General features: G+C 42.9%; 1 protein-coding gene across 1 annotated transcript in view; it reads right to left on the bottom strand.

Annotated features, from left to right (window-relative positions):
- Window positions 1–3,328: 3,328 nt before the first annotated feature.
- LOC139381777 (potassium channel subfamily K member 12-like) overlaps window positions 3,329–26,412 on the bottom strand; it is a 56,407-nt gene continuing 33,323 nt past the window's right edge. Inside the window, exons 2-4 of the mRNA XM_071125528.1 lie at window positions 8,893–9,256; window positions 4,008–4,155; window positions 3,329–3,851 (exon numbers count right to left, since the gene is read on the bottom strand). Of these exons, the coding sequence (XP_070981629.1) occupies window positions 3,456–3,851; window positions 4,008–4,155; window positions 8,893–9,256 (908 nt within the window). The 3' untranslated portion in view covers window positions 3,329–3,455. The remainder of the gene's footprint in view (window positions 3,852–4,007; window positions 4,156–8,892; window positions 9,257–26,412) is intronic.

The following is a 26,412-nucleotide window of genomic DNA, read 5'->3' as shown; positions in this document are numbered from 1 at the left end:
GAAGAGAAGGAGAGGAGAAGAGAGGAACAGGAGAGGAGGGGGAGGAGAAGAGGGGAAGAGAAGGAGAGGAGAAGAGGGGAACAGGAGAAGAGGAGAAGAAGAGAAGGGGAGAAGAGGGGAAGAGAAGGAGAAGGGAAGAGGGGGACAGGAGAAGAGGAGAAGAGAGGAACAGGAGAGGAGGAGGGGGATGAGAAGTGGGGAAGAGAAGGAGAGGAGAAGAGGGGGACAGGAGAGGAGGAGGGGAGGAGGAGAAGAGAAGAGGGGAAGAGAAGGAGAGGAGAAGAGAGGAACAGGAGAGGAGGAGGGGGGAGGAGAAGAGGGGAAGAGAAGGAGAGGAGAAGAGGGGAACAGGAGAAGAGGAGGGGAGGAGGAGAAGAGAAGGAGAAGGGAAGAGGGGGACAGGACAAGAGGAGGAGAAGAGAAGGGGAGAAGAGGGGAAGAGAAGGAGAAGGGAAGAGGGGGACAGGAGAAGAGGAGAAGAGGAGGAGAAGAGAAGGGGTGAAGAGGGGAAGAGATGGAGAAGGGAAGAGGGGGACAGGAGAAGAGGAGGGGAGAGGAGGAGGAGAGGAGGATAAGAGGGGAACAGGAGGGGAGGAGGAGAAGAGAAGAGGGGAAAAGAAGGAGAGGAGAAGAGGGGGACAGGAGGAGGGAGAAGGGGAGAAGAGGAGAAGGAGAGGGGAACAGGAGAAGTGGAGGGGAAGAGAAGAGAAGAAGAGGGGAACAGGAGGAGGAGAGGAGGAGAGGAGTTCTAGCCTGCAGACATACATAAAGTAAGTAGAATGCTCTTTGACCTGAAACATGATCTGAGCTCGCTGCACAAATCCATCTTGAGAAAAGGAAATGACTGTTTGAAGACCTGCACTCAGGCTCAGTTACGGAATATCTTACTAGGAGTTCACTGAACTGACTGACATAGAGCTGGTCTTTAGGCTACATCACAGTACAGCAGTAGCATGAACCCCATACGAAAACATCAGCCAGTCTGAATGATTTGTTTTACCCTTCCCGTTGGCCCTAAATTGGCAGATCTGAAGGGTTTGGATAGGTATCAACAGTGAAGTGTTGGAGCTTCCACCATATTGCTTCTACCTTACAGATTGTTAAACATCAAAGCGCTAGGGCCAGAGGGAAGGGTTGTGGGGTGATTAGGGGCGTGCTGAACCTGTCTCCTCTTCCCAAACAGAATCAGTCACCTGAGCTTAAGATTAGACTAGTATCAAGATGATTGCTTGAGACCATAGAAATATAATGATTTCTTGCTTGTACTTCCTCGCATGGGTACAATCCATATGGTCGCCGGCCCACCCATCACAGAACATTGACATGAATGGCTAGACTCTCCATTCAATAGTTGAGACTAGGTTTGCCATCCCTACGGTTATTCTCTCTATGGTTCAGCTTCCATACTTCAGGACAGGTCTGTAAGGTTAGTCTCTCAATGGTTCAGCTTCCATACTTCAGGACAGGTCTGTAAGGTTAGTCGCTCTATGGTTCAGCTTCCATACTTCAGGACAGGTCTGTAAGGTTAGTCACTCTATGGTTCAGCTTCCGTACTTCAGGACAGGTCTGTAAGGTTAGTCTCTCTATGGTTCAGCTTCCATACTTCAGGACAGGTCTGTAAGGTTAGTATCTCTATGGTTCAGCTTCCATACTTCAGGACAGGTCTGTAAGGTTAGTCTCTCTATGGTTCAGCTTCCATACTTCAGGACAGATCTGTAAGGTTAGTCTCTCTATGGTTCAGCTTCCATACTTCAGGACAGATCTGTAAGGTTAGTCTCTCTATGGTTCAGCTTCCATACTTCAGGACAGGTCTGTATGGTTATTTATTCTCTACCGTTCAGCTTCCATACTTCAGGACAGGTCTGTAAGGTTAGTCGCTCTATGGTTCAGCTTCCATACTTCAGGACAGGTCTGTAAGGTTAGTCTCTCTATGGTTCAGCTTCCATACTTCAGGACAGGTCTGTAAGGTTAGTCTCTCTATGGTTCAGCCTCCGTAATTCAGGTCAGGTCTGTAAGCTTAGTCTCTATATTGTTCAGCTTCCATACTTCAGGACAGATCTGTAAGGTTAGTCTTTCTATGGTTCAGCTTCCATACTTCAGGACAGGTCTGTATGGTTATTTATTCTCTACCGTTCAGCTTCCATACTTCAGGACAGGTCTGTAAGGTTAGTCGCTCTATGGTTCAGCTTCCATACTTCAGGACAGGTCTGTAAGGTTAGTCTCTCTATGGTTCAACTTCCATACTTCAGGACAGGTCTGTAAGGTTAGTCTCTCTATGGTTCAGCCTCCGTAATTCAGGTCAGGTCTGTAAGCTTAGTCTCTATATTGTTCAGCTTCCATACTTCAGGACAGATCTGTAAGGTTAGTCTTTCTATGGTTCAGCTTCCATACTTCAGGACAGGTCTGTAAGGTTAGTCTCTCTATGGTTCAGCTTCCATACTTCAGGACAGGTCTGTAAGGTTATTCTCTCTATGGTTCAGCTTCCATACTTCAGGTCAGGTCTGTAAGCTTAGTCTCTCTATGGTTCAGCTTCCATACTTCAGGACAGGTCTGTACGTGTATCTGATATGTAGATGAGTTCCTATTGTTCTCCACCATGAGACATGGAATGCATAGTTATACCATACAGAAATGACAGCTACAGTACCAACTCAACCGTTACATTCAAATCTACTTATAAATGCCATACTTATTGAAAAAGCTCAGAAGCGATAATGATGTAGCCTAATAATAATCACACAGAGTTGCCTCTTCCAGTACAGTACACTGTAGAAGTCAAAATGTATCAAGTCTCAGAGGAGGAGTGCTGATCTAGGATCTATCTCACTTTCTGTCTCTCTGTATCTAAGACGCATGATACATACAGCCTCAGAGATCTCCTCAGGTATGGCTAACTAATTATCCTGAAGAATACCACTGCTATATCCGTGAAAATGTTCTCCGGTTGCTTTGAGTCAGAGAGCAAAATGTAAGGTTATAGCCTCATGGTATTCGCAAGTGTTTTGACCTTCCAAAGTTCAGTTACAAGAAGGTTACTTTCCTTCCCACAGTATCACTACAACTGTCCATCATCATCATCATCATCATAATCATCAATCATCACAGGATGTTGATTACATCCCTAAAAATGTCATGCATATCATCATGCTCTTCCAACGAAGGACCAGACATAATCAAGCATGACAAGAGTGATAGCAAGTATAGTTCATCACATGAAACCTTGCAGAATCTTTAAGCGCCTCTGTTTCTCTCCATCAGTATGTCTTCTTAAGCACATTCTCCTGCAGGGTTCTCTCCAGTGTGTCTCAACCTTTTCATTAAGACAAGCAGTCTATGGTCTTTACTCCTTGAGGGAGCGCTTAAATTATGTCAGCTACTCATCTCTCGGACTGAAAGTCTCATCCCACAGACCAGCGCCTGTCCACGGACTAGAAGTCGAGAAACACTGCTCAGTTCTACCTGGAGTTGCTGGTCTCTGCCAGCCTGTTGTTCATGATCCCCAGAGCGCCCACTCCTCCAGAGAACCCGTTATGTCTCGAGCCGCCACACACCGTCCTGGGATAACCGTTAGCGGACTCTGATAACTGCTTCTGCATGAGTGCCAGTGAGACCTTATTCGAGGCCGTCAGGTCCTTCATTGAAATCATCTCTCCCGAGAGTCTGCGTCCTCCTCCCTCCATGTCGCTTTCGCAGGGTCCCGAATCCCCCGAGTCCGGCGTGCGTTTGATTCGGAAGCGACCTTTACGGATTCTCGAACCAGGCCGGATGGCGTTGCGGCGACCCAATGGGAAAGAGTTGGACTTGAATTTACACCGCTGGCAGCATAAGTTCTGAAGCATCCAGTTGAGCACCTGAATGAAAGAAGCATGGAGGGAATTTGATTTGACATTTAAAATACAGATAGAGTTGCCTGAGCCATTTGTGTACAACAATGCATACATACAAAATGATGGAGGATTAAAAATACAATATTGTCAACAGACTCATTTCCAATGTTCAACATCTACCTGTTTGATGACGATGGAGATGACATTGAACAGAGAGTAGATGCAACACACGCCCATAAGGATGAACAGGCAGTTGGCTAGACGGTACAGTGGCTGGTACTCATAGTCTGCTCTCTGGCTCGACACCAGGTCCCCAAAGCCGATGGTACTGGAGGAGGAGGAGGAAGAAAAAGAAGAAGAGTATGCCTTTATTGCCTGTATTTATCCACCTGAGACCTCCCAATTCCAGGAATCGGTAGCACTTTATGACAACTCCACTTAATAAAGCATCGATAATGGATTATTAAAGAGTTTATTATTAATTGATGAATCATTACTCCATTCATAAGGTGTTTAATATATGTCTTTATTAAACCATTTCCTAATCATTAGTTAAGTATTTTTGCAGGGCCTCATCTAAAGTGTGGGCTCTTTATACTTTATAAATGTTTTGTGTGACCAATGTAATTTTTCACTAAAATATGGACATGCTCCTTATGTCCCCTAGAACACAGAGGATGTTTAAGTTAAGAAAAGTTCAGAAAATATATAGAAAATGTGCATTTATTGGAAGTGAGTTTTCTACTGAAACTAAAGTGAATGTAAACAGTCACTCTAGCCTCTTGAAACTAGGGGGCACTATTTTTATTTTTGGAAAAATAACGTTCCCAAAGTAAACCGCCTATTTCTCAGGACCAGATGCTAGAATATGCATATAATTGACAGCTTAGGATAGAAAACACTCTAAAGTTTCCAAAACGTAAAAAATATTGTATGTGAGTATAACAGAACTGATAGTGCAGGCAAAATCCTGAGAAAAATCCAATCAGGAAGTAACTCTTATTTTGAAACCCCTGTCTTTCTATGCATCCCTGTTGCCCATTGAAAGGGATATCAACCAGATTCCTTTTTCTGTGGCTTCCCTAAGGTGTCTACAGCCTTTAGACGTAGTTTCAGGCCTTTATTTTGAAGAATGAGCGTAAACGACTACATTGCGTAAGTGGCCAGCTGAGGGCTCTCAGAGTGATTCTTGCGTAAAAGACAGAGGTAGTCATTTTTCCTCTCGCTCGAACTGAAAAGCCAATTGTCCCGGATAGAACTGAAAAGCCAATTGTCCCGGTTGATATATTATCGAATAGATATTTGAAAAACACCTTCCTTCCTGCTGCTAGCTGGACATAATGCTATGCTAGGCTATCGATAAACTTACACAAACGCTTGTGTAAATCTGAGATAACAGGGTGATTAATTAAAGGCTAAACTGTGTTTCACTATATTTCACTTGTGATTTCATGAATATGAATATTTTCTAGTAATATCTTTTGACCGTTACGCTATGCTAATTAGTGTAGTTGATGACAATTCTCCCGGATCCAGGATGGGTAGTTCCAAGAGGCTAGGCTGTGTTGTGTTTCTTGGCAGTGACTTTTCTACCCCCAAAAAAGCATTTGCGAGGTGTGGATTGCAGTCTCCTTAGAGATGTGTTTTTTCTACAATATTTTTTTCGTTGTGTCGCACTCCAGGAAGGGGATCCTAATAAAAATCATAAAAAATCTGTATAATCTCGGTAAACCAGAACTGTTAGAAATTGGGAGTTCCGGTTTGCGAAGTCTCCAAATTTGATCACCCAACTCTCAGCCAATGAATACACTACAAGCAGGAAATGTCCTGCAACATTGAATTTAGATCCTACATCTGTAACATTTTTCCCTGCAAATCATACATTTCTTTTTTTTGTTGTTGAATTTTACACCCTTTCTCCCCAATTTCGTGATATCCAATTGTTAGTAGTTACTATCTTGTCTCATCGCTACAACTCCCGTACGTCGAAAGCCATGCGTCCTCCAGAACACAACCCAACCAAGCCGCACTGCTTCTTAACACAGCGCGCATCCAACCCAGAAGCATCCAACCCGCACCAAGTGGGACTGTCGGTCTGGCCAGCTGTTGTGTGTAGGTTACATCTCCCTGATTTAGGATTAGTTTGCGTTTGCGAGGTTGACAACATCAGCAAATCATTCACATTATAACTCTTCCTCAAGTCTTTGCAACAGTTGTTTCACAAGGAAATACAGTTGCTTGTGAAAGTATTCACCCCCTTGGCATTTGTCCTATTTTGTTGCCTTACAACCTGGAATTAAAATTGAATTTTGGTGAGGTTTTTATCATTTGATTTACACAACATGCCTACCACTTTGAATATTGTGATACAAACAAGTAATAAGACAAAAAAGAAACTTGAGCGTGCATAACTATTCACCCCCCCCAATGTCAATGCTTTGTAGAGCCACCTTTTGCAGCAACTACAGCTGCAAGTCCCTTGGGGTATATCTTTATAAGCTTGGCACATCTAGCCACTGGGATTTTTTTCCCATTCTTCAAGGCAAAACTGCTCCAGCGCCTTCAAGTTGGATAGGTTCTGCTGGTGTACAGCAATTCTTAGAGCCAGGGTCTGTTTCCTGAATTTCCGCCTAACTGACATGCCCAAAGTAAACTACCTGTTACTCAGACCCAGAAGTCAGGATATGCATATAATGGTGAGCCGGCTTCATGGCACCTGGCTCGATGCCCACTCTAGCCCGGCCGATACGAGGCGCTGCTATGTACCGCACCGGGTTATGCCTGCGCACCGGGGACACCGTGCGCCTCACGGCATAACACGGTGCCTGCCAGGTCCCCCTCTCTCCACGGTAAGCACGGGGAGTTGGCTCAGGTCTCCTACCTGACTTAGCCACACTCCTCGTGTGCCCCCCCCAAGAAATTGTTGGGGCTGCCTCTCGGGCTTCCAACCGCGCTGCCGTGCTGCCTCCTCATACCACCGCTTCTCGGCTTTCGCTGCCTCCAGCTCTGCCTTGGGGCGGCGATATTCTCCCGGCTGTGCCTAGGGTCCCTTGCCATCCAAGATCTCCTCCCATGTCCAGCAGTCTGGAGATCGCTGCTGCTGCCCGTTACCACGCTGCTTGGTCCTTTGGTGGTGGGTGAATCTGTAACGGTCGTCGTATGAAGGAGAAGAGGAGGACCAATGCGCAGCGTGGTAAGTGTCCATATTGATAATTTATTATCACGAGAACACTAAACAAAATAACAAAGGAGAATGAACGAAACGAAACAGTCCTTTCTGGTGTAGACACAAAACAGAAAACAATCACCACAAGTCAAGGGTGAAAAACAGGCTACCTAAGTATGGTTCTCAATCAGGAGCAACGATTGACAGCTGCCTCTGATTGAGAACCATACCAGGCCAAACACAGAAATACCAAATCATAGAAAAACTAACATAGACAACCCACCCAACTCACACCCTGACCATACTAAAACAAAGACATAACAAAAGAACTAAGGTCAGAACGTGACACATATTCTTTCAATTTTTTTATAATGGATTTAATGGTGCTCTGTGGGATGTTCAAACTTTCTGATATTTTTTAATAACCCAACCCTGATCTTTACTTCTCCACAACTTTGTCCCTGACCTGTTTGGAGAGCTCCTTGGTCTTCATGGTGCTGCTTGCTTGGTGGTGCCCCTTGCTGAGTGGTGTTGCAGACTCTGGGGCCTTTCAGAACAAGTGTATATATACTGAGATCATGTGACATATCATGTGACACTTAGATTGCACACAGGTGGACTTTATTTAACTAATGATGTAACTTCTGAAGGTAATTGGTTGCACCAGATCTTATTTAGGGGCTTCATAGCAAAGAGGGTGAAAACATATGCGTTGCACACACCACTTGTGTGGTTTTAATTTTTTATCATTTTTTGAAACAAGTAATTTTTTTTCATTTCACTTCACCAATTTGCACTATTCTGTGTATATCCATTACATGAAATCCAAATAAAATTCAATTTAAATTACAGGTTCTAATGCAACAAAATAGGAAAGATGCCAAGGGGATGAATACTTTTGCAAGGAACTTTATATTGTCTAATAAAAATCATGAGCTGGCGCACACTCCATATGTATAACCTCCCAGTAATTTATTGGGTAAAAAAATACTTTAGTCAGCACCTCTACATTAAAATAATTTTCTCTGGGTGTGCTCCAGCTCATGATTTTATTAGAAAATATTTTTAGTTTAACATCCTGTGCATTTGTAATTATTATTTAACCATTGATATGTACTAGGGTCTAAGTGTGACTGTTTACATGCACTTTAGTTTCAGTAGAAAACTCACTTCCAAAAAATGCAAATTTTCTATATATTTTCTTAACTTAACATCCTATGTGTTCTAGGGGACATTTTGAGACCTAGTGCGTAATGGGACAAGGACATCCCTGCCAGCCAAACCTTCCCCTAACTCGCTGGGCCAATTGTGCACCGCCCCATGGGTCTTCCGGTCAGGGCCGGCTGCGACAGAACCTCTCTTTTGGTGAGAAATTACACTTTTCACTCGAGACATTTATATTTATAAAGTAAAAATAGCCCACACTTTAGATGAGGCTACGCAAAAATACTTGAATAACGATTAGGAAATGGTTTATAAGGACCTATATTAAATATCTTATGAATGATCTTATACATCATTATTAAATACTTTAAAAGTGGTTTACAAATGTGTGAATAACTAGGTTACTATCACTTACAAATGTGAAAGTAATGATTAATAACGATTTAGTAATCCATTATGAATCCTTCATTATGTGGAGTTATTATAAAGTTCCACCCAGGAATCTTCCAACCGGGATTTCTGGAAAACCAGATAAGTTTAGGGAAGAGACATACACACACACAAAAGAAGAGGTTGAAGAACAGGGCCAGCCACAGTGCAGTGCCTTGATCAAGGGAAAAACGACACGATATTTACTCTACCCACTAGATTTTCCCTTCAGTCAGACTCAAGATTCGTAAAGAGAACCCTCCAGCCAGTTACTGTCTGGCCCACCTCTCCGAGCTCCGACCTTACCTGAATGTGACGAAGCAGAAGTAGAGTGAGTCCAGGTAGGCCCATCCCTCCACGGGGGTGTACATGGCTGAGGCGCAGCAGGAGATGATGATGGCGGATAGCCCCAGGATCAACATGACGTGGTAGACAGACGGCTTCCACCCTGGGAAAGAACACGCTGAGAAGTCATGGCGGATACCCGGCGGGAGGAGGCCGGAGTTCCGAATGCGCCGTTCCCTCACGGCCTTCATGACCACAGCCAGGAGGGTGATAATACGTTCCAGGAAGAGGTTAAAGAACAAGATGGTGGCGGCGCAGCCGAGGAGACCGTAGAAGATCAGGAACACCTTCCCTGCTACCGTCACTGGAGTGGACATCCCGAAACCTACAGGTGGCGACAGAGAGATGGGGTTAGGGTAATGGATTGCTTAATTGATTGAGTGGTTGATTGATTGACTGGATGATTGGTTGATTGATTGATGAAAGAAGATTATACTACTTAAGGCCCAGAGGAAGGCATTTTACATACAATGTAAGTCTGTTTGTCTGTTCCGAATAATTCTCAGGTCATTGCAGGTATCTGAATGCCTCATTTCCTTCTTCTGTGGTAGACACTAAGGCTGCGTTTACACAGTCAGCCCAATTCTGATATGTTTTTCAGTAATTGGTCTTTTGACCAATCAGATCAGCTCAAAAAAATCTGATGTGTAAAGATAGGATTTGGGCTCCATGTGTAAATGCAACCCAAGCGAGTCCTGGCCTGGGGTAAGATGTTTTAGACTCTACTCCGTACATACCAACATGTATATTAACAGCACTGTACCAGCATTGGATGAGTTAAATAAAGTGAGTGATATTTTGCAACTGAAATATCCGGCAACATTCTATTAGCATTAGATGTGGCACGTCTTTCTGCTTCCTCTGAAGACAAGGCCATCAGTATTTGGGAGGGTGTGTGAGTAACACAGTAATGAAGCTAAGCTCTGTAAATGATTGACCTTTCTGCTGTAGATGCATGATCTGGCCCTTTGTTCCGTCAACTCATTTCCTGGTCAATTAGGTGTTCTAGATAAGTGAGGAAGTTGTGAGTGGTGACGAAAGATGAGGATTAGATGTGTGTGTGTGTGTGTGTGTGGCATTTGTTGAGTTATATAGGAACAAAACAAGGACACTTCCTATGTTGGGAGGTCAGAGGTCAGAGACAGACTTTGCAGCTGGCACACATCTATGCTCACCAGCCAAAGTGTATAGTAGTTGTGGCCACTCAATTCTACCATTTTTTGGGTACTATTTCTTTCCACCCAGGGCTTAGTAGCTGTTCCATCTCTTTAATAACTACAGTAATAAATTATACTAATGTGATGAGCTCCCTTTATGACTCACAATGTTATATTTACCTCGTCGTTCAAATTGGAAACCACTCAAATATGATCGTTATTAATAGAGCAAACACACACTCATGGAAGAAGGCAGAAACACACATCGAGATAATTGAGGTAATATACAAGCCTTTCGCTACACTCGCATTAACATCTGCTAACCAGGTGTATGTGACCAACAACATGTGATTTGATTTGATGTACATGTAGGTAATAAAGTTATTAAAGTGACTATGCATAAATAATAACAGAGTAGCAGCAGAGGGGGTCGGGGGGGGGGGGGGGTTTGCAAATAGTCTGGGTAGCCATTTGATTAGCTGTCCAGGAGTCTTATGGCTTGAGGGTAGAAGCTGTTTAGAAGCCTCTTGGACCTAGACTTGGCGCTCCGGAACAACTTGCCGTGCGGTAGCAGAGAGAAAAGTCTATGACTAGGGTGGCTGGAGTCCTTGACTCCAGATGCATGGAGAAAAACTGTACTGGTTTGAAAAGAAACTCTAGCACACTGATGATCTTTATGCTTCGCAAAAAGTAGTGGAGTTCCACAGGGCAGTGGTGTGGTTGTAGTAGTGGAGTTCTATAGGACAGTGGTGTGGTTGTAGTAGTGGAGTTCCACAGGGAAGTGTTGTGGTTGTAGTAGTGTAGTTCTACAGGACAGTGGTGTGGTTGTAGTAGTGGAGTTCTACAGGACAGTGGTGTGGTTGTAGTAGTGGAGTTCTACAGGACAGTGATGTGGTTGTAGTAGTGGAGTTCTACAGGACAGTGGTGTGGTTGTAGTTGTGGAGTTCTACAGGACAGTGGTGTGGTTGTAGTAGTGGAATTCCACAGGGCAGTGGTGTGGTTGTAGTAGTGTAGTTCTACAGGACAGTGGTGTGGTTGTAGTAGTGGAGTTCTACAGGACAGTGGTGTGGTTGTAGTAGTGGAGTTCCACAGGGCAGTGGTGTGGTTGTAGTAGTGTAGTTCTACAGGACAGTGGTGTGGTTGTAGTAGTGGAGTTCTACAGGACAGTGGTGTGGTTGTAGTAGTGGAGTTCCACAGGGCAGTGGTGTGGTTGTAGTAGTGTAGTTCTACAGGACAGTGGTGTGGTTGTAGTAGTGGAGTTCTACAGGACAGTGGTGTGGTTGTAGTAGTGGAGTTCTACAGGAGAGTGGTGTGGTTGTAGTAGTGGAGTTCTATAGGACAGTGGTGTGGTTGTAGTAGTGGAGTTCTACAGGACAGTGGTGTGGTTGTAGTAGTGGAGTTCGACAGGACAGTGGTGTGTTTGTAGTAGTGGAGTTCTACAGGACAGTGGTGTGGTTGTAGTAGTGTAGTTCTACAGGACAGTGGTGTGGTTGTAGTAGTGGAGTTCTACACAACAGTGGTGTGGTTGTGAACTGAGGGAAGAGGGTGAGTTGCTAGAGAGTAGAGGGGCAGCCCAAATTAAAAGATTCAATGAAGTGTCTGAGTGTCTCAGTGTTTCGTTGTTAATTAATTGTCTCTCTCCTCCTGGACCTGAAGAAGCTCCAAAGGAAACCAGATTAAATCTCTCCTCTCCCTTTTGCTCCAGCTGTCATTACTAACTAATTGACCTGAGAGAGGAGAATAGCCTCTCTATGGCATTGATTCAGGATGCGTCCCGAATGGCAGCCTATTCCCTATATGGTGCATGCACTATGGACTCGTGTGGCTCAGTTGGTGGTGCATGGCGCTTGCAGGGTTTTGGTTTCGATTCCCACGGGGGACCAGTACAAAAATGTATGCACACGAAAATGTAAGTCGTTCTGGATAAGAGCATCTGCTAAATAGGAAGGGACGTCAGGTGGCCTAGTGGTTAGAGCGTTGGACTAGTAACCGAAAGGTTGCAAGATCGAATCCCCGGGCTAACAAGGTAAAAATATGTCGTTCTGCCCCTGAACAAGGCAGTTTAACCCACTGTTCGTTCCTGGGACGTCAATGAAAATAATAATTTGTTCTTAACTGATTTGCCTAGTTAAATAAAAGTTAAAAAATACTAAAATCTAAAAACTATTGGCCCTGATTAGAAAGTAGTGCACTATATAGGGAATAAGGGGTGCTGTTTCAGAGCCATTATTCCAGACCATGGTATCAAGATGCATGGCTGTTCTTGCTCTGTTGGATGATAGCTGATCTTTCCTTGCTCTGTTGGATGATGGCTGATCTTTCCTTTCTCTGTTGGATGATAGCTGATCTTTCCTTTCTCTGTTGGATGACAGCTGATCTTTCCTTGCTCTGTTGGATGATAGCTGATCTTTCCTTTCTCTGTTGGATGACAGCTGATCTTTCCTTGCTCTGTTGGATGATGGCTGATCTTGCTCTGTTGGATGATAGCATGGACCCCACAAGATGTCTTAAGCGTTCCACAGGGATGCTGGACCATGTTGACTCCAATGCTTCCCACAGGTGTGTCAAGTTGGCTGGATATCATTTGGGTGGTGGACCATTCTTGAAAAACGGGAAACTGTTGAGCGTGAAAAACCCAGTAGCGTTGCAGTTCTTGACACACTCAAACCGGTGCGCCTGGCACCCAATACCATACCCCATTCAAAGACACTTCAATCTTTTGTCTTACCCATTCACCCTCTGAATGGCGCACATCCACAATCCATGTCTCAATTGTATCAAGGCTTACAAATCCTTATTTAACCTGTCCCCTCCCCTTCATCTACATATTTGAAGTGGATTTAACAAGTGACATCAATAAGTGATCATAGTTTTCACCTGGATTCACCTGGTTATAGAAAGAGCAGGTGTTCTTAATGTTTTGTATACAAAAGTCTGACAACAATTTATATTTATCAATGGTTATTGACACACACAGGTTGAATCAACGTTGTTTCCACGTCATTTCATTGAAATTACGTTGAACTATCGTGGAATAGACGTTGAATTGACGTCAGTGTCCACTGGGTTACCCCTTGTCGTTCTGAAGGAGTTCCAACCCCAACAGAAATGAACAGCTCTCATTGTGCCCCAATTACATATCAGCACATCTCATTAAGCGGAGTAGGGCCGGCGGGCGGGCGGGCGGGCGGGCGGGCGGGCGGGCAGGCAGGCAGGCAGGCAGGCAGGCAGGCTCCACGAGGCAGAAACACACTCCCCCAAGCTCTGGGACAGTGCTGGTCAGAAACACACTTCCCCAAGCTCTGGGACAGTGATGGTCAGAAACACACTTCCCCAAGCTCTGGGACAGTGCTGGTCAGAAACACACTCCCCCAAGCTCTGGGACAGTGCTGGTCAGAAACGCACTTCCCCAAGCTCTGGGACAGTGCTCGTCATACAAAAGCTTAGCTACCTCATGGATGCAAACATTTTTCTCCCCCAAAAACGTAGCTAGCTAGGTGCATCATCTAAAATACCTCAAATATGACTGTTTTCGTATTTGGTTGATGATGGTCAACCTGGTTCGGTCAAGCTACACTAGCCAGATTAAGCTAATTGCTTATAATGTTAGCTTGGGGCCACAGGGCTAGGTAGCTGGCTAGCTTTTTTTGTTTGTTTTCTAGCTAGCTAGTTATTTTCATGTACTGAAGTTCGATTTCAATAGGAGAACATCAAGTGTCTGCCTTAATACTTAGTCACATTGATTCCTAAATCATTGCTAAGAATATTGAAATTATTGCAGTTTCTGGTCAAGCTAAAGCTTGGTCCCCAAAACTGTCCCCAGAAGTTGCTAATAACATCTGTATCAAAGACATTTGTGAGTTACTTTGTCATCCTGCAAACGTAGTACATAGTAGGGGAACAGCTTACCTCCAGTTTGCAAAGACCCAAACACCATTCCATACAGAGCGGACAACTTGATTTAATACACCATTCACTTATGCATCCTGTTGCCTTTTCTGTTATTCTATAATTCTTAAATAAAACTAGCTGAGTAATCATCTGATAGAGTGCTTCACTCTTTGAGCCTTTACAAGAAAGCTAACAGATGAAAAGAGCCTACAGAAGTGCCTGGGGTATGAGAAGTGTACACGATGTGAAGTTACTATATAGGTCAGAGTTATTCAACGACCAGCCTTCGAGGGCTGAAATACTACTCCTTTACTTTTACACCTGCCAGTTAATGAATCAATTAATGAATGTGATTAGCCAGAGAGTCCACTCACCTAGAATGCCAGTTCAGTTTAATTACTGAATGGAAGGAAATAATAGAAACTTCCGGAACATTTCATACATCCCTGGGACTGTAGTTCAATGGCCTTTTGATGTACTTACTATATTTTCCAGTAAACTTCCGTAATCTAATTGGAACATTTCTTCTGGCATGATATATTGAACATGATATACTGAATCATATTACTCTATAGTGCATAGGCACACATACAAAACAATAGGGCAATAGAAAATGTCAACAGCTGGGCACATCAAAGTACTATACAATAGCATTAGTATTGACCAAAGTTGGCCTATATTCTAGGGCAGAGACGCAGCTTGGAATGAAAACAGCATAGGATAGAGGATGTGAGGATGCATTCCTCACAGAGAGAAAGGGCCTTGCAGCAAACTAGCTTGGAGACAAACCTGAGAGTTGACCATAAACTTCCCCCACCTATACAGTATGCCAAAGCCAGACAGTGTGAAGATGAGGAGAGAGAGAGCAAGAGAGAGAGAGAGAGAGAGCGAGAGAGCAAGAGAGCGACTTGGTATATTTTAAGAGTGTATAACTGAGCACACTGTATATCAGGTGCAGATTTTCCACACCTGTCCAAAGACTAAACCACTTCATAAACTCAGTAGTTTATCTGCTAAATCAGTGCTAATAATTAAAGACAGGTGCAAAACCTGGCCAAAAGAGCACTCTTCTTTGGCTAAATGGAGAAATCTGGAAATTGATGAAAGAACGAGATTATGCTCTAAAAATAGCCCTAAAATCTAAATTAGAGCATGACAGACGTAGGTTTACCATGTTGAGAAATAAGGTGATGAAAGAAATCAGACAGGCCGAGGCAAACTTTTTTATTAACATAATTGGTGAAGCAAAGGGAAATTCTAAATTGATATGGGAGAATCTAAAAAAGTTAACAGGGAAAGACCGTAGTAACACTGCAAAAAGACTAGAAATCATGGTGAATAACAATCTAACACAAGATGCAGTCGAAATAGCAATAGCCTTCAATTCCTACTTTATTGACTCTGTCAGGGTACTGACACAGAACCCCTCCACTTGTTTCTTGGGCTCAGTGCTAGTGAATGACATTCAACCTGTCTTCATCATAAGGGAGGTTTCTGAGTCAAAGGTGAACAAGGTGATTAGCTCACTAAAGAACTCTAAAGCCAAAGATGTGTTTGGGATGGACTCTACCTTTCTTAAAAACTACAAAGAGTCACTCATTGGCCCCATTACTAAGGTCACCAACACATCTATTGGTCTCGGTGTGTTTCCAAGGGTATGGAAGTCGGCCATAATAACGGCCATCTTTAAATCAGGCGACCCTGCTGACGTGAGTAACTACAGGCCCATTAGTATACTACCTGTGGTGTCAAAGGTTGTTGAAAAGTGTGTAGCAGAACAACTGATTGCCCACCTCAACAACAGCCCCTTCACATTACACTCCATGCAGTTTGGCTTCAGAGCGAAACACTCCACAGAAACGGCCAACTGCTTTCTTCTGGAAAATGTGAAGTCCAAGATGGACAAAGGGGGTGCTGTTGGGGCTGTGTTTCTGGACCTAATGAAGGCTTTTGATACTGTTAACCATGAGATTCTCATCACAAAATTGTCCAAGTTCAACTTTTCCCCTGATGCCTTGAGATGGATGAAATCATACCTTGAAGGCAGAACTCAGTGTGTCAGAGTGAGCAATGAGCTGTCGCCCACTCGTAGCTATGATGTGGGCGTGCCCCAAGGGTCAATACTGGGGCCCCTCCTGTTCAGCCTGTACATTAATGATCTGCCTTCTGTCTGTACTGGGTCTGAAGTTCAAATGTATGCAGATGATACAGTGATATATGTGCATGCAAAGAGCAAACAACAAGCTGCACAAGAACTCACTACTGTAATGGTCCAGGTTACAAAGTGGCTCAGTGACTCGTGTTTGCATCTCAATGTGAAAAAAACTGTTTGCATGTTCTTCACAAAGAGGGCAACAGATGCTACTGAGCCAGATGTCTATGTGTCAGGTGGTATCCGATTTTAAGTACCTTGGCAGCATACTTGATTCCAACCTCTCTTTTAAAAAGCATGTGAAAAAGGTAATTCAAATAACCAAATTCAACCTAGTTAATTTCCGATTTATACGAAATTGTTTGACTACAGAGGTAGCAAAACTGTACTTCAAATCTATGATACTCCCCCACTTAACATACTGCTTGACTAGTTGGGCCCAAGCTTGCTGTACAACATTAAAACCTATTCAGTCTGTCTACAAACAGGCTCTCAAAGTGCTTGATAGGAAGCCCAATAGCCATCATCATTGTCACATCCTTAGAAAGCATGAGCTCTTGAGTTGGGAAAATCTTGTGCAATACACCGACGCATGTCTTGTATTCAAGATCCTTAATGGCCTGGCTCCCCCTCCACTCAATATTTGTGTTAAACAGAAAACCCAGACATATGGCAGCAGATCCACAAGGTCTGCCATGAGAGGTGACTGTATAGTTCCCCTAAGGAAAAGCACCTTTAGTAAATCTGCATTCTCTGTGAGAGCTTCCCATGTCTGGAATACACTGCCATCAGACACACATAACTGCACCACATATCACACTTTCACAAAATGCTTGAAGACATGGCTAAAGGTCAATCAGATTTGTGAACATGGTCCCTAGCTGTGTGTTGCCGCTTTTCATGTTGTCTGTTGTCTGTAGCTTGTGAGGTGTGGAAACACTTTGTTGCTTTTATGAATTTTGTCTTGCTGCTTTTTGTTTTATGTTGCTCTGTCTGTATGCTACGTCTTGCTTGTCCTATGTTGCTCTGTCTGTATGCTATGTCTTGCTTGTCCTATGTTGCTATGTCTTGCTTGTTCTATGCTGCTATTGTCTATATTGTAATTGTTTTTAATAACCTGCCCAGGGACTGCGGTTGAAAATTAGCCGGCTGGCTAAAACCGGCACTTTTACTGAAACGTAGATTAATGTGCACTGTCCCTGTAAAAATAAAAAATAAACAAAACAAACAAAGTGTGAGTACAAGACAGACAAGTAGAGAACAGAATACCAGGTTCTGTCCATCTGACAGCTCTGTCCTCAGGAGTGAGAGTCTTTGAGTGCATTCCAAATGACACCCTATTTCCTATATAGTGCACTACTTTTGACTAGGCCCCATAGAGAGCACTACATTGGGAATAGGGTTCCATTTGGGACATAGATTTGGTCTTTGTTCTGGAGACAAAGAGCACTCTGATCCACTATAGAGAAAAGACAGACATGCTCAACAGGTCAAACCTCCCAGATGTCATTATGAAACCCTGTATCTTTCAGGCTAATGGTCTCAAAGACAGCTTTTACTATAAGTGCACTGTTTGGGCAGAGAAGGTCATAGGAAGTACACACTATGAGGAACAGAAAGGAAAATGGAACACTGCTGTTTGGATATAATGAGAGCAAGGTCAGTCAGTGTAGAGGAAGCTAACTGATGTCTGTGAGGAGGAACAAGTGTCTGTTCTCTCTCTCGTGTGTGTGGGTGTGTAACTAAGTGTGTGTGTAAGTAAGTGTGCGTGTGTGTGTGTGTGTGTGTGTGTGTGTGTGTGTGTAGAGGAGACATTGTTTCCCTCTACAATATGAACACCAATAGGACTACTATAACATTTAAAACACTACAGTATGACACAGAGAGCAACAGGAGGGTTGAGAGGACTGGCAACAGCAATGGGAAGTATGTGAACATTTGTCCTTCTAGTGGTGGGTCAGTACAGCATGAGACGGAGAGTACACACACACAAGGACAGCGTCTGGACAGGGAAAACATAACGACAATAATGCTGACACGGGGAACAAACTGAGGAGCAGACAGATATAGAGGGCCAATCAACAAGGTAATGGAGTCCAGTTGAGTCCAGTATTGCTCATATGCGCATATGGAGCTCATATGGGGCGGCAGGGTACCCTAGTGATTAGAGCGTTGGACTAGTAACCGGAAGGTTGCAAGTTCAAACCCCCGAGCTGACAAGTTACAAATCTGTCGTTCTGCCCCTGAACAGGCAGTTAACCCACTGTTCCTAGGCCGTCATTGAAAATAAGAATTTGTTCTTAACTGACTTGCCTAGTTAAATAAAGGTCAATTAAATACAAAAGTAATGATGGTGACAGGTGTGTGTAATGATGGGCCGCCTGGCGCCCGCAAAGAGGGGGAACAGGAGCAGGCGTGACACACAGCTCTCTGACTGAACAGCAACCCCATACTATACACAAACCTGTCAACCCATCTCAAATACACACATCAACAATAACCCTGTCATTATAAAACATTTCCAGGCCAATGAGCCCCAATGAGCCCCAAATGGCACCCTGTTCCCTACATACTGTTGTGACCATGCCATAAGGGCCATGTGGGCCTCAAACAGGGGCTGTTATTTCACCAGGCTTCGGGCCAGCTCCAGTGGAATAGGAATGGCACTCCAGGCTGACAGTAAAAATGGCAAAGCACATGTACACACGTGTTTTGGGATTTAGAGATATCTATTATCTATTATTATGAATGCATAATAACAAAAGTAATTCATATATTTTGTAGATCAATAAAAACCAAATACTTTTTAAAAACTAGAATAATGTGTCACTCAGTTCATGTAATTGCTGTTACTGCCTTAAATATCACTGATTAGAAAAATATTCAAGGACCTTGAGCATTCCCTCCAGTGGCAAACTATTATTGGGGGAGAGGGTCGAGATTAAAGAAGATTATTAGCTAATCCCACCATTTTAGATGTCAGAGCCGTGATGTTTCCATTGATCATGTGGTGTGTCAATCCAAGGTGTCATGTGGTGTTAGTCCATTTAAGTGAAGATAAATTACATTGTGGCAAAAATTATTAGTCATACCACTTTAGAAAATTAATTTTAAAGGATTGATCACCTTAGATTTTGACCACAAATTTACCTAAAATGTTAAATCTTTACTACTGCTGGTTCCTACTAGTGGCACAATGTTATTATTAAGGTACACCATATTTTAATTCATTAAGCTGCCATATTAGGTGATTGAGATTGGGAAGATGTTCCCAAATACATTTGAATGTAAAATGAATCTAGAAAAAGGCAGTCAATATTTTCCAAAAATGCTAAGGCCCAAATGCCACCGTAATTCTAGAGCGACCCCTCTTTGATGTCTCTGTGAGGACCAGGAAATTATTAGTCAGAGTGACTTGGAGAGGGTATGGAGACATCTGAGCTGAGGATGCAGAAACATGGACAAGCACACGTACGCACGCACACTCACAAACGCATACACACACACACACACACACACACACATACACACACACACACACACACACACACACACACACACACACACACACACACACACACACACACACACACACACACACACAGAGATCATCATAATCTTAATCATCAGCATCATCTGCCGAGTAGCATCCTGGATTACAGCAGACTGACTGGAGACAACACAGGGTCATAATAGCAGACTGACTGGAGACAACACAGGGTCATAATAGCAGACTGACTGGAGACAACACAGGGTCATAATAGCAGACTGACTGGAGACAACACAGGGTCATAATAGCAGACTGACTGGAGACAACACAGGATCATAATAGTAGACTGACTGGAGACAACACAGGATCATAATAGCAGACTGACTGGAGACAACACAGGATCATAATAGCAGACTGACTGGAGACAACACAGGGTCATAATAGCAGACTGACTGGAGACAACACAGGGTCATAATAGCAGACTGACTGGAGACAACACAGGATCATAATAGTAGACTGACTGGAGACAACACAGGATCATAATAGCAGACTGACTGGAGACAACACAGGATCATAATAGCAGACTGACTGGAGACAACACAGGATCATAATAGCAGACTGACTGGAGACAACACAGGATCATAATAGCAGACTGACTGGAGACAACACAGGATCGTAATAGCAGACTGACTGGAGACAACACAGGGTCATAATAGCAGACTGACTGGAGACAACACAGGATCATAATAGCAGACTGACTGGAGACAACACAGGGTCATAATAGCAGACTGACTGGAGACAACACAGGATCATAATAGCAGACTGACTGGAGACAACACAGAGTCATAATAGACAGCAGCAGTGTGTGATCTTTCTATCTGTGTGTGTGTGTGTGTGTGTGTGTGTGCGTCTGTGTGTGTTTGTGTGTGTGTGTTTTGATTCATACTGTCAACACTGCACAGCATTAACTAGTTTAGATAATATAATACTCACAGAGCTGCAGCATATCGTTTTATATTTAGAGGTGCTAATGCTTGTATAGGACAAGCAGGCAGTTCACACACACACACACACACACACACACACACACACACACACACACACACACACACACAGGGATTGAGGTAGGAGCCATGAAATGAATAGCGTTGTTGGTCTACTAGTCTGTCAGTGACTGCAGAAACGGAATCAGAGTACAACAAAACCATGAATGTTGCCTAGAAAACAACTACTGTAGAGAATAAACACATGCATGCTGACCTGTGTTACACACGCACACACACAGAGAAACAACATTTTTATTCATTTAACCTTTATGTAACCATGTAAATCATATTTTCTTTCTTAATAACGAAGGAACAGAAATAGGACAGCACTCCGGTAAACAAACTTAAATTAAGAAATCAAGAACGTTTTGGGTATGAGCCCTTCTTCAGTGGTCAAGGCAATGGCAATCAATGTCACAACAACCAACCTCGCAGGTGGGCATCATGATACATTCCCAGTAAGTACTGGCCCAGTCAATAGATACCAGCAGAGGGAGCCGTGGGGAAACATAACAATCAAATCTGTATTTGTATTTGTTTTGGATCCCCATTAGCTGTGGATCCCCATTAGCTGTAGCTCTTCCTGTGTTCCAGTGAAATAAAGGCAATTCATAAAATGTTAAAAACATTACAATACATTCACAGATTTCACAACACACTGTGTGCCCTCAGGCCCCTACTCCACCACTACAACATCTCTACAGTACTAAATCCATGTGTATGGGTGTGTATACTGCGTATGTTATCATGTGAGTGTGTATGCATGTCTGTGCCAATGTTTGTGTTGCTTGACAGTCCCCGCTGTTCCATAAGGTGTTTATTATCTGTTTTTTAAATCTAATTTTACTGCTTGCATCAGTTACCTGATGTGGAATAGAGTTCCATGTAGTCATGGCTCTATGTAGTACTGTGTGCCTCCCATAGTCTGTTCTGGACTTAGGGACTGTGAAGAGACCTCTGGTGGCATGTCTTGTGGGATATGCATGGGTGTCCGAGCTGTGTGCCAGTAGTTCAAACAGACAGCTTGGTGCATGCATATCATTAATGTTACCTCTCTGTGTACTTTTAAGGGCCAGTTGTCCTGACAATTGTAATTTTTCCCTCTTTGTGGCACCTGACCACACGGCTGAACAGTAGTCCAGGTGAGACAAATCTAGGACCTGTTGGACCTGCCTTGTTGATAGTGTTGTTAAGAAGGCAGAGCAGCGCTTTATTATGGACAGACAGTATTTATTACAAGATTTAGTTGAGGTTTAGGTTTAATTTATTATTATTATTTTAACCTTTATTTAACTAGGAATGTCAGTTAAGAACAAATTCTTATTTTCAATGACGGTCTAGGAACAGTGGGTTAACTGCCTTGTTCAGGGGCAGAACGACATATTTTTACCTTGTCAGCTCGGTGACTCAATCTGAACCTTTCAGTTACAAGTTCAACGCTCTGTCAACTAGGCTACCTGCCGCCCCAGAGGTTTAGGGTTTAGTGAATGATTTGTCCCAAATACAATGCTTTTAGTTTTAGAAATGTTTAGGGCTAACTTATTCCTTCCCACCCACTCTGAAACAAACTGTAGCTCTTTGTTAACCTCTTTGATCTCTAGGGGCGCTATTTCATTTTTGGATAAAAAACGTTCCCGTTTTAAGCGCGATATTTTGTCACGAAAAGATGCTCGACTATGCATATTCTTGACAGTTTTTGAAAGAAAACACTCTGAAGTTTCAGAATCTGCAAAGATATTGTCTGTAAGTGCCCCAGAACTCATTCTACAGGCGAAACCAAGATGATGCGTCAACCAGGAAATGAGCAGATTTCTGAAGCTCTGTTTTCCATTGTCTCCTTATATGGCTGTGATTGCGCAAGGAATGAGCCTACACTTTCTGTCGTTCTCCCAAGGCGTTAGCAGCATTGTGACGTATTTGTAGGCATATCATTGGAAGATTGACCATAAGAGACTACATTTTCCAAGTGTCCGCCTGGTGTCCCTGCGTCGAAATTGGAGCGTAAAGCCAGGTGCAATTATTTTTCCATTTGAGAGCAAGGAGAAACCAGGCTTCCAGGAAGGATATATCATTGAAGAGATATGTGGAAAAACACCTTGAGGATTGATTCTAAACCACGTTTGCCATGTTTCAGTCGATATTATGGAGTTAATTTGGAAAAAAGTTCGCGTTTTGAGGGCTGAATTTTCGTTTTTTTTTTTTTTTTTTTTTTTTGGTAGCCAAATGTGATGTACAAAACGGAGCTATTTCTAATACACAAAGAATCTTTTTGGAAAAACTGAGCATCTGCTATCTAACTGAGAGTCTCCTCATTGAAAACATCAGAAGTTCTTCAAAGGTAAGTTATTTTATTTGAAGGCTTTACTTGTTTTTGTGATAGTTGCCTGCTAAATGCTAACGCTAATGCTAACGCTAAATGCTACGCTAGCTAGCTACTGTTACACAAATGATTGTTTTCCTATGGTTGAAAAGCATATTTTGAAAATCTGAGATGACAGTGTTGTTAACAAAAGGCTAAGCTTGAGAGATAGCATATTTATTTCATTTCATTTGCGATTTTCATGAATAGTTAACGTTGCGTTATGGTAATGAGCTTAGGTCTATAAATAGAATCCCGGATCCGGGTTTGGTCGTCGCAACAGGTTAAGTGTTGCAGTCATTTCAGTCACTGTAGTAGCTAACGTGTATAGTGTTGAGTCATCGGCATACATAGACACTCTGGCTTTACTCAAAGTCAGTGGCATGTCGTTAGTAAAGATTTTAAAAAGCAAGGGGCCTAAACAGCTACCCTGGGGAATTCCTATTTCTACCTTTATTATGTTTAAGAGGCTTTCATTAAAGATGTCATGACTGTCTTGATCAGGTCAGGTTACAGAAGACCACAACCCTACAGATTATCTCTCTCAACCACAACAGAGGAAGAGAGATCTGTGGGTCTGAAGACATGGGGGGTTTTATTGCCCCCACGCCCCTTGTAAATCTCAGGCCACAGACAAATTCCTTTGTCCTGTCACCATGGAGAACCAACCTCAGAACATTAAACATGAAATAAAGGGACTTTAGAACAATGTTTCCGTCAGCCACAATGGTGGTCATGACGATAGGTGGACTATGAAAATATATGTCAAGTTTGTTTTGTTATTAAAGGTTAATAGATGACGTTATGACGAAAACATTGTAATGTGAAGGGTTTTCCTAATACATGTTTGATGTTTACACATTGTACGTTGTATGGAAAATATCCAAATCAAAGAGAATGTTTTGGGGAAGATGAAATGTTAAGTTAGTTGTCTAAAATGGAATTTGAGAAAATCTAGCCTTGCCTCATTAACTTGGTACGCCCAGAGAATTGCCCTAAAGGCAGTTACGCCCACTTCTGACTCAAGGGTATAAAACCTGTGAGTATAGAATTTACGACAAGACTACGTGACCCCAGCTGCAGCAGGGTCTGAAAAGTCAAACAACCCAAAACGCAACGCAAGTTCGAGGACAAAGAAATCCTTTTCTACCCAAGCTACGGATGAGTAGCTGTGTCTAAGCGGGTGAATTCAAGTCGAACCACCTAGCCTCCATCTCCCATCGAATTGTGATATCTAAAGGGTTTCATTCCTATGCTGTGAGCTCTGAGCTACAGAGCTGTCTGTCCTCAGAAGACCCCTTCCAGAGAAAGGGGTGAGGTAACAGACTCCTAAGCCACAAAGGACATGGATACCGGGAGGACGAGCAACAAGTTGCGCAGGAGAAGTGCGTCATCGAACAACGGAACGGTCCACGCAGAGAATCCCCGGAGATCACCTCCCACGTAATTACATCATTATACATTCTGACCAATGAGGGCGGCAGTTTGAGTCAAGGCTAGGGTTAGAATAGCATAGTTGACAAAAATGTTGTTGCAAAATCAATATTCTGATATTCTTTGAGTTAATTTGGGAAATAGAAACTCAATAAAAACTAGTTTTCCCATGGTGCCCCAGGTTAATGAGTTAATAATAGCTAGATTCAGTTAATAACGTAATTAGAAACTTATAATCATTTGATGAGCAACAGTCGTCACATTAACCAATACAACGTCACGTGTTAGACAAGTAACTCTATCCACATTATAGCAGGAGGTGTAAAGTCATAACACATACGATTTTTCAGCAGCAGACTATGATCGATAATGTCAAAAGCTGCACTGAAGTCTGACAAGACTGCCCCCACAATCATTTTATCATCAATTTCTCTCAGCCAATAATCAGTCATTTTTGTAAGTGCTGTGCTTGTTGAGTGTCCTTTCCTAGAAGTGTGCTGAAAGTCTGTTGTCAATTTGTTTTCTGTGAAATAGCATTGTATCTGGTCAAACACATTTTTTCCCAGAAGTTTACTAAGGGTTGGTAACAGGCTGGTCGGCTATTTGAGACAGTAAAGGGGGCTTTACTATTCTTGGGTAGCGGAATGACTTTAGCTTCCCTCCAAGCCTGAGGGCACACCCTTTCTAGTAGGCTTAAATTGAAGATGTGGCAAATAGGAGTGACAATATCATCTGTTATTATCCTCAGTAATTTCCCATCCAGATTGTCAGACCCCGGTGGCTTGTTATTGTTGATAGAAAATAATACTTTTTTCACCTCTTCCACATTTACTTACTTAATTTACTTACCGAATTCAAAAGTACAATTCTTGTCTTTCATGATTTGGTCAAATATACTTGGATGTGTTGTGTCAGCGTTTGCAGCTGGCATGTCATCCTTAAATTTGCTTATCTTGCCAATGAAAAAGTCATTAAGATAAAGATAGACACACAATACAAATACACAATGATGGCATTACCTAATTGTTTGGCTGAATTAGAACCTCCTACAACACACAAGAAAAATACAATTCGTCATTAAGGCCTGCTGGGGCAAGTGGCCAAGTGGTCTGTCCAAAACGTCTCTCTTTGGAGAAGTAATCTCTCTTTGGAGATACTTATCTCCTCCCCTACGTTGCTCCTTCACCAATCCAATGCCCATATAACATAAGTGTCACATTCTGACCTTTGTTTCCTTTGTTTTGTATTTATTTAGTATGGTCAGGGCGTGAGTTGGGGTGGGCAGTCTATGTTTGTTTTTCTATGATTTGGGGATTTGTACGTTTCGGCCTAGTATGGTTCTCAATCAGAGGCAGGTCTCATTAGTTGTCTCTGATTGAGAATCATACTTAGGTAGCCTGGGTTTCACTGTTTGTTTGTGGGTGTTTGTTTCCGTGTCTGTGTTTTTCACCACACGGTACTGTTTTAGGTTTCGTTCATTCCACGTTTATTGTTTTTTGTATTCAGTTGTTCATGTGTACTATTTCTTATTAAAAGAACCATGGACACTTACCACGCCGCATATTGGTCCTCCGATCCTTCTCGCCTCTCCTCTTCGGAGGAAGAGGAGGAAATCCCTTACAATAAGTTACTTAGTTCATAATAACAACCTGACCTAGACAGGGCAATATTGCTGCTGCAAAGCAGACAATTGACAACATACAGACAAGCAGACTTTTCTTAAAAACAGAAATAGAAAAATCCACTTTTACAACACCTGTCATTAAAAGACAGGGGACACTAGTAGCTAGCTACTGGCTCTAATAGCAGTCCCAGTGGTGGATAACCAGGTCATATCAGCCCCAGTGGTGGATAACCAGGTCATATCAGTCCCAGTGGTGGATAACCAGGTCATATCTGTCCCAGTGGTGGATAACCAGGTCATATCAGTCCCAGTGGTGGATAACCAGGTT

The sequence above is a fragment of the Oncorhynchus clarkii genome, chromosome 23, assembly GCF_045791955.1.
Source record: "Oncorhynchus clarkii lewisi isolate Uvic-CL-2024 chromosome 23, UVic_Ocla_1.0, whole genome shotgun sequence".
In the NCBI taxonomy this organism is placed as follows: Eukaryota; Metazoa; Chordata; class Actinopteri; order Salmoniformes; family Salmonidae; genus Oncorhynchus; species Oncorhynchus clarkii.
The sequence above is the reverse complement of the archived record's forward strand: the minus strand, read 5'-3'. Positions and strand labels throughout refer to the sequence as shown.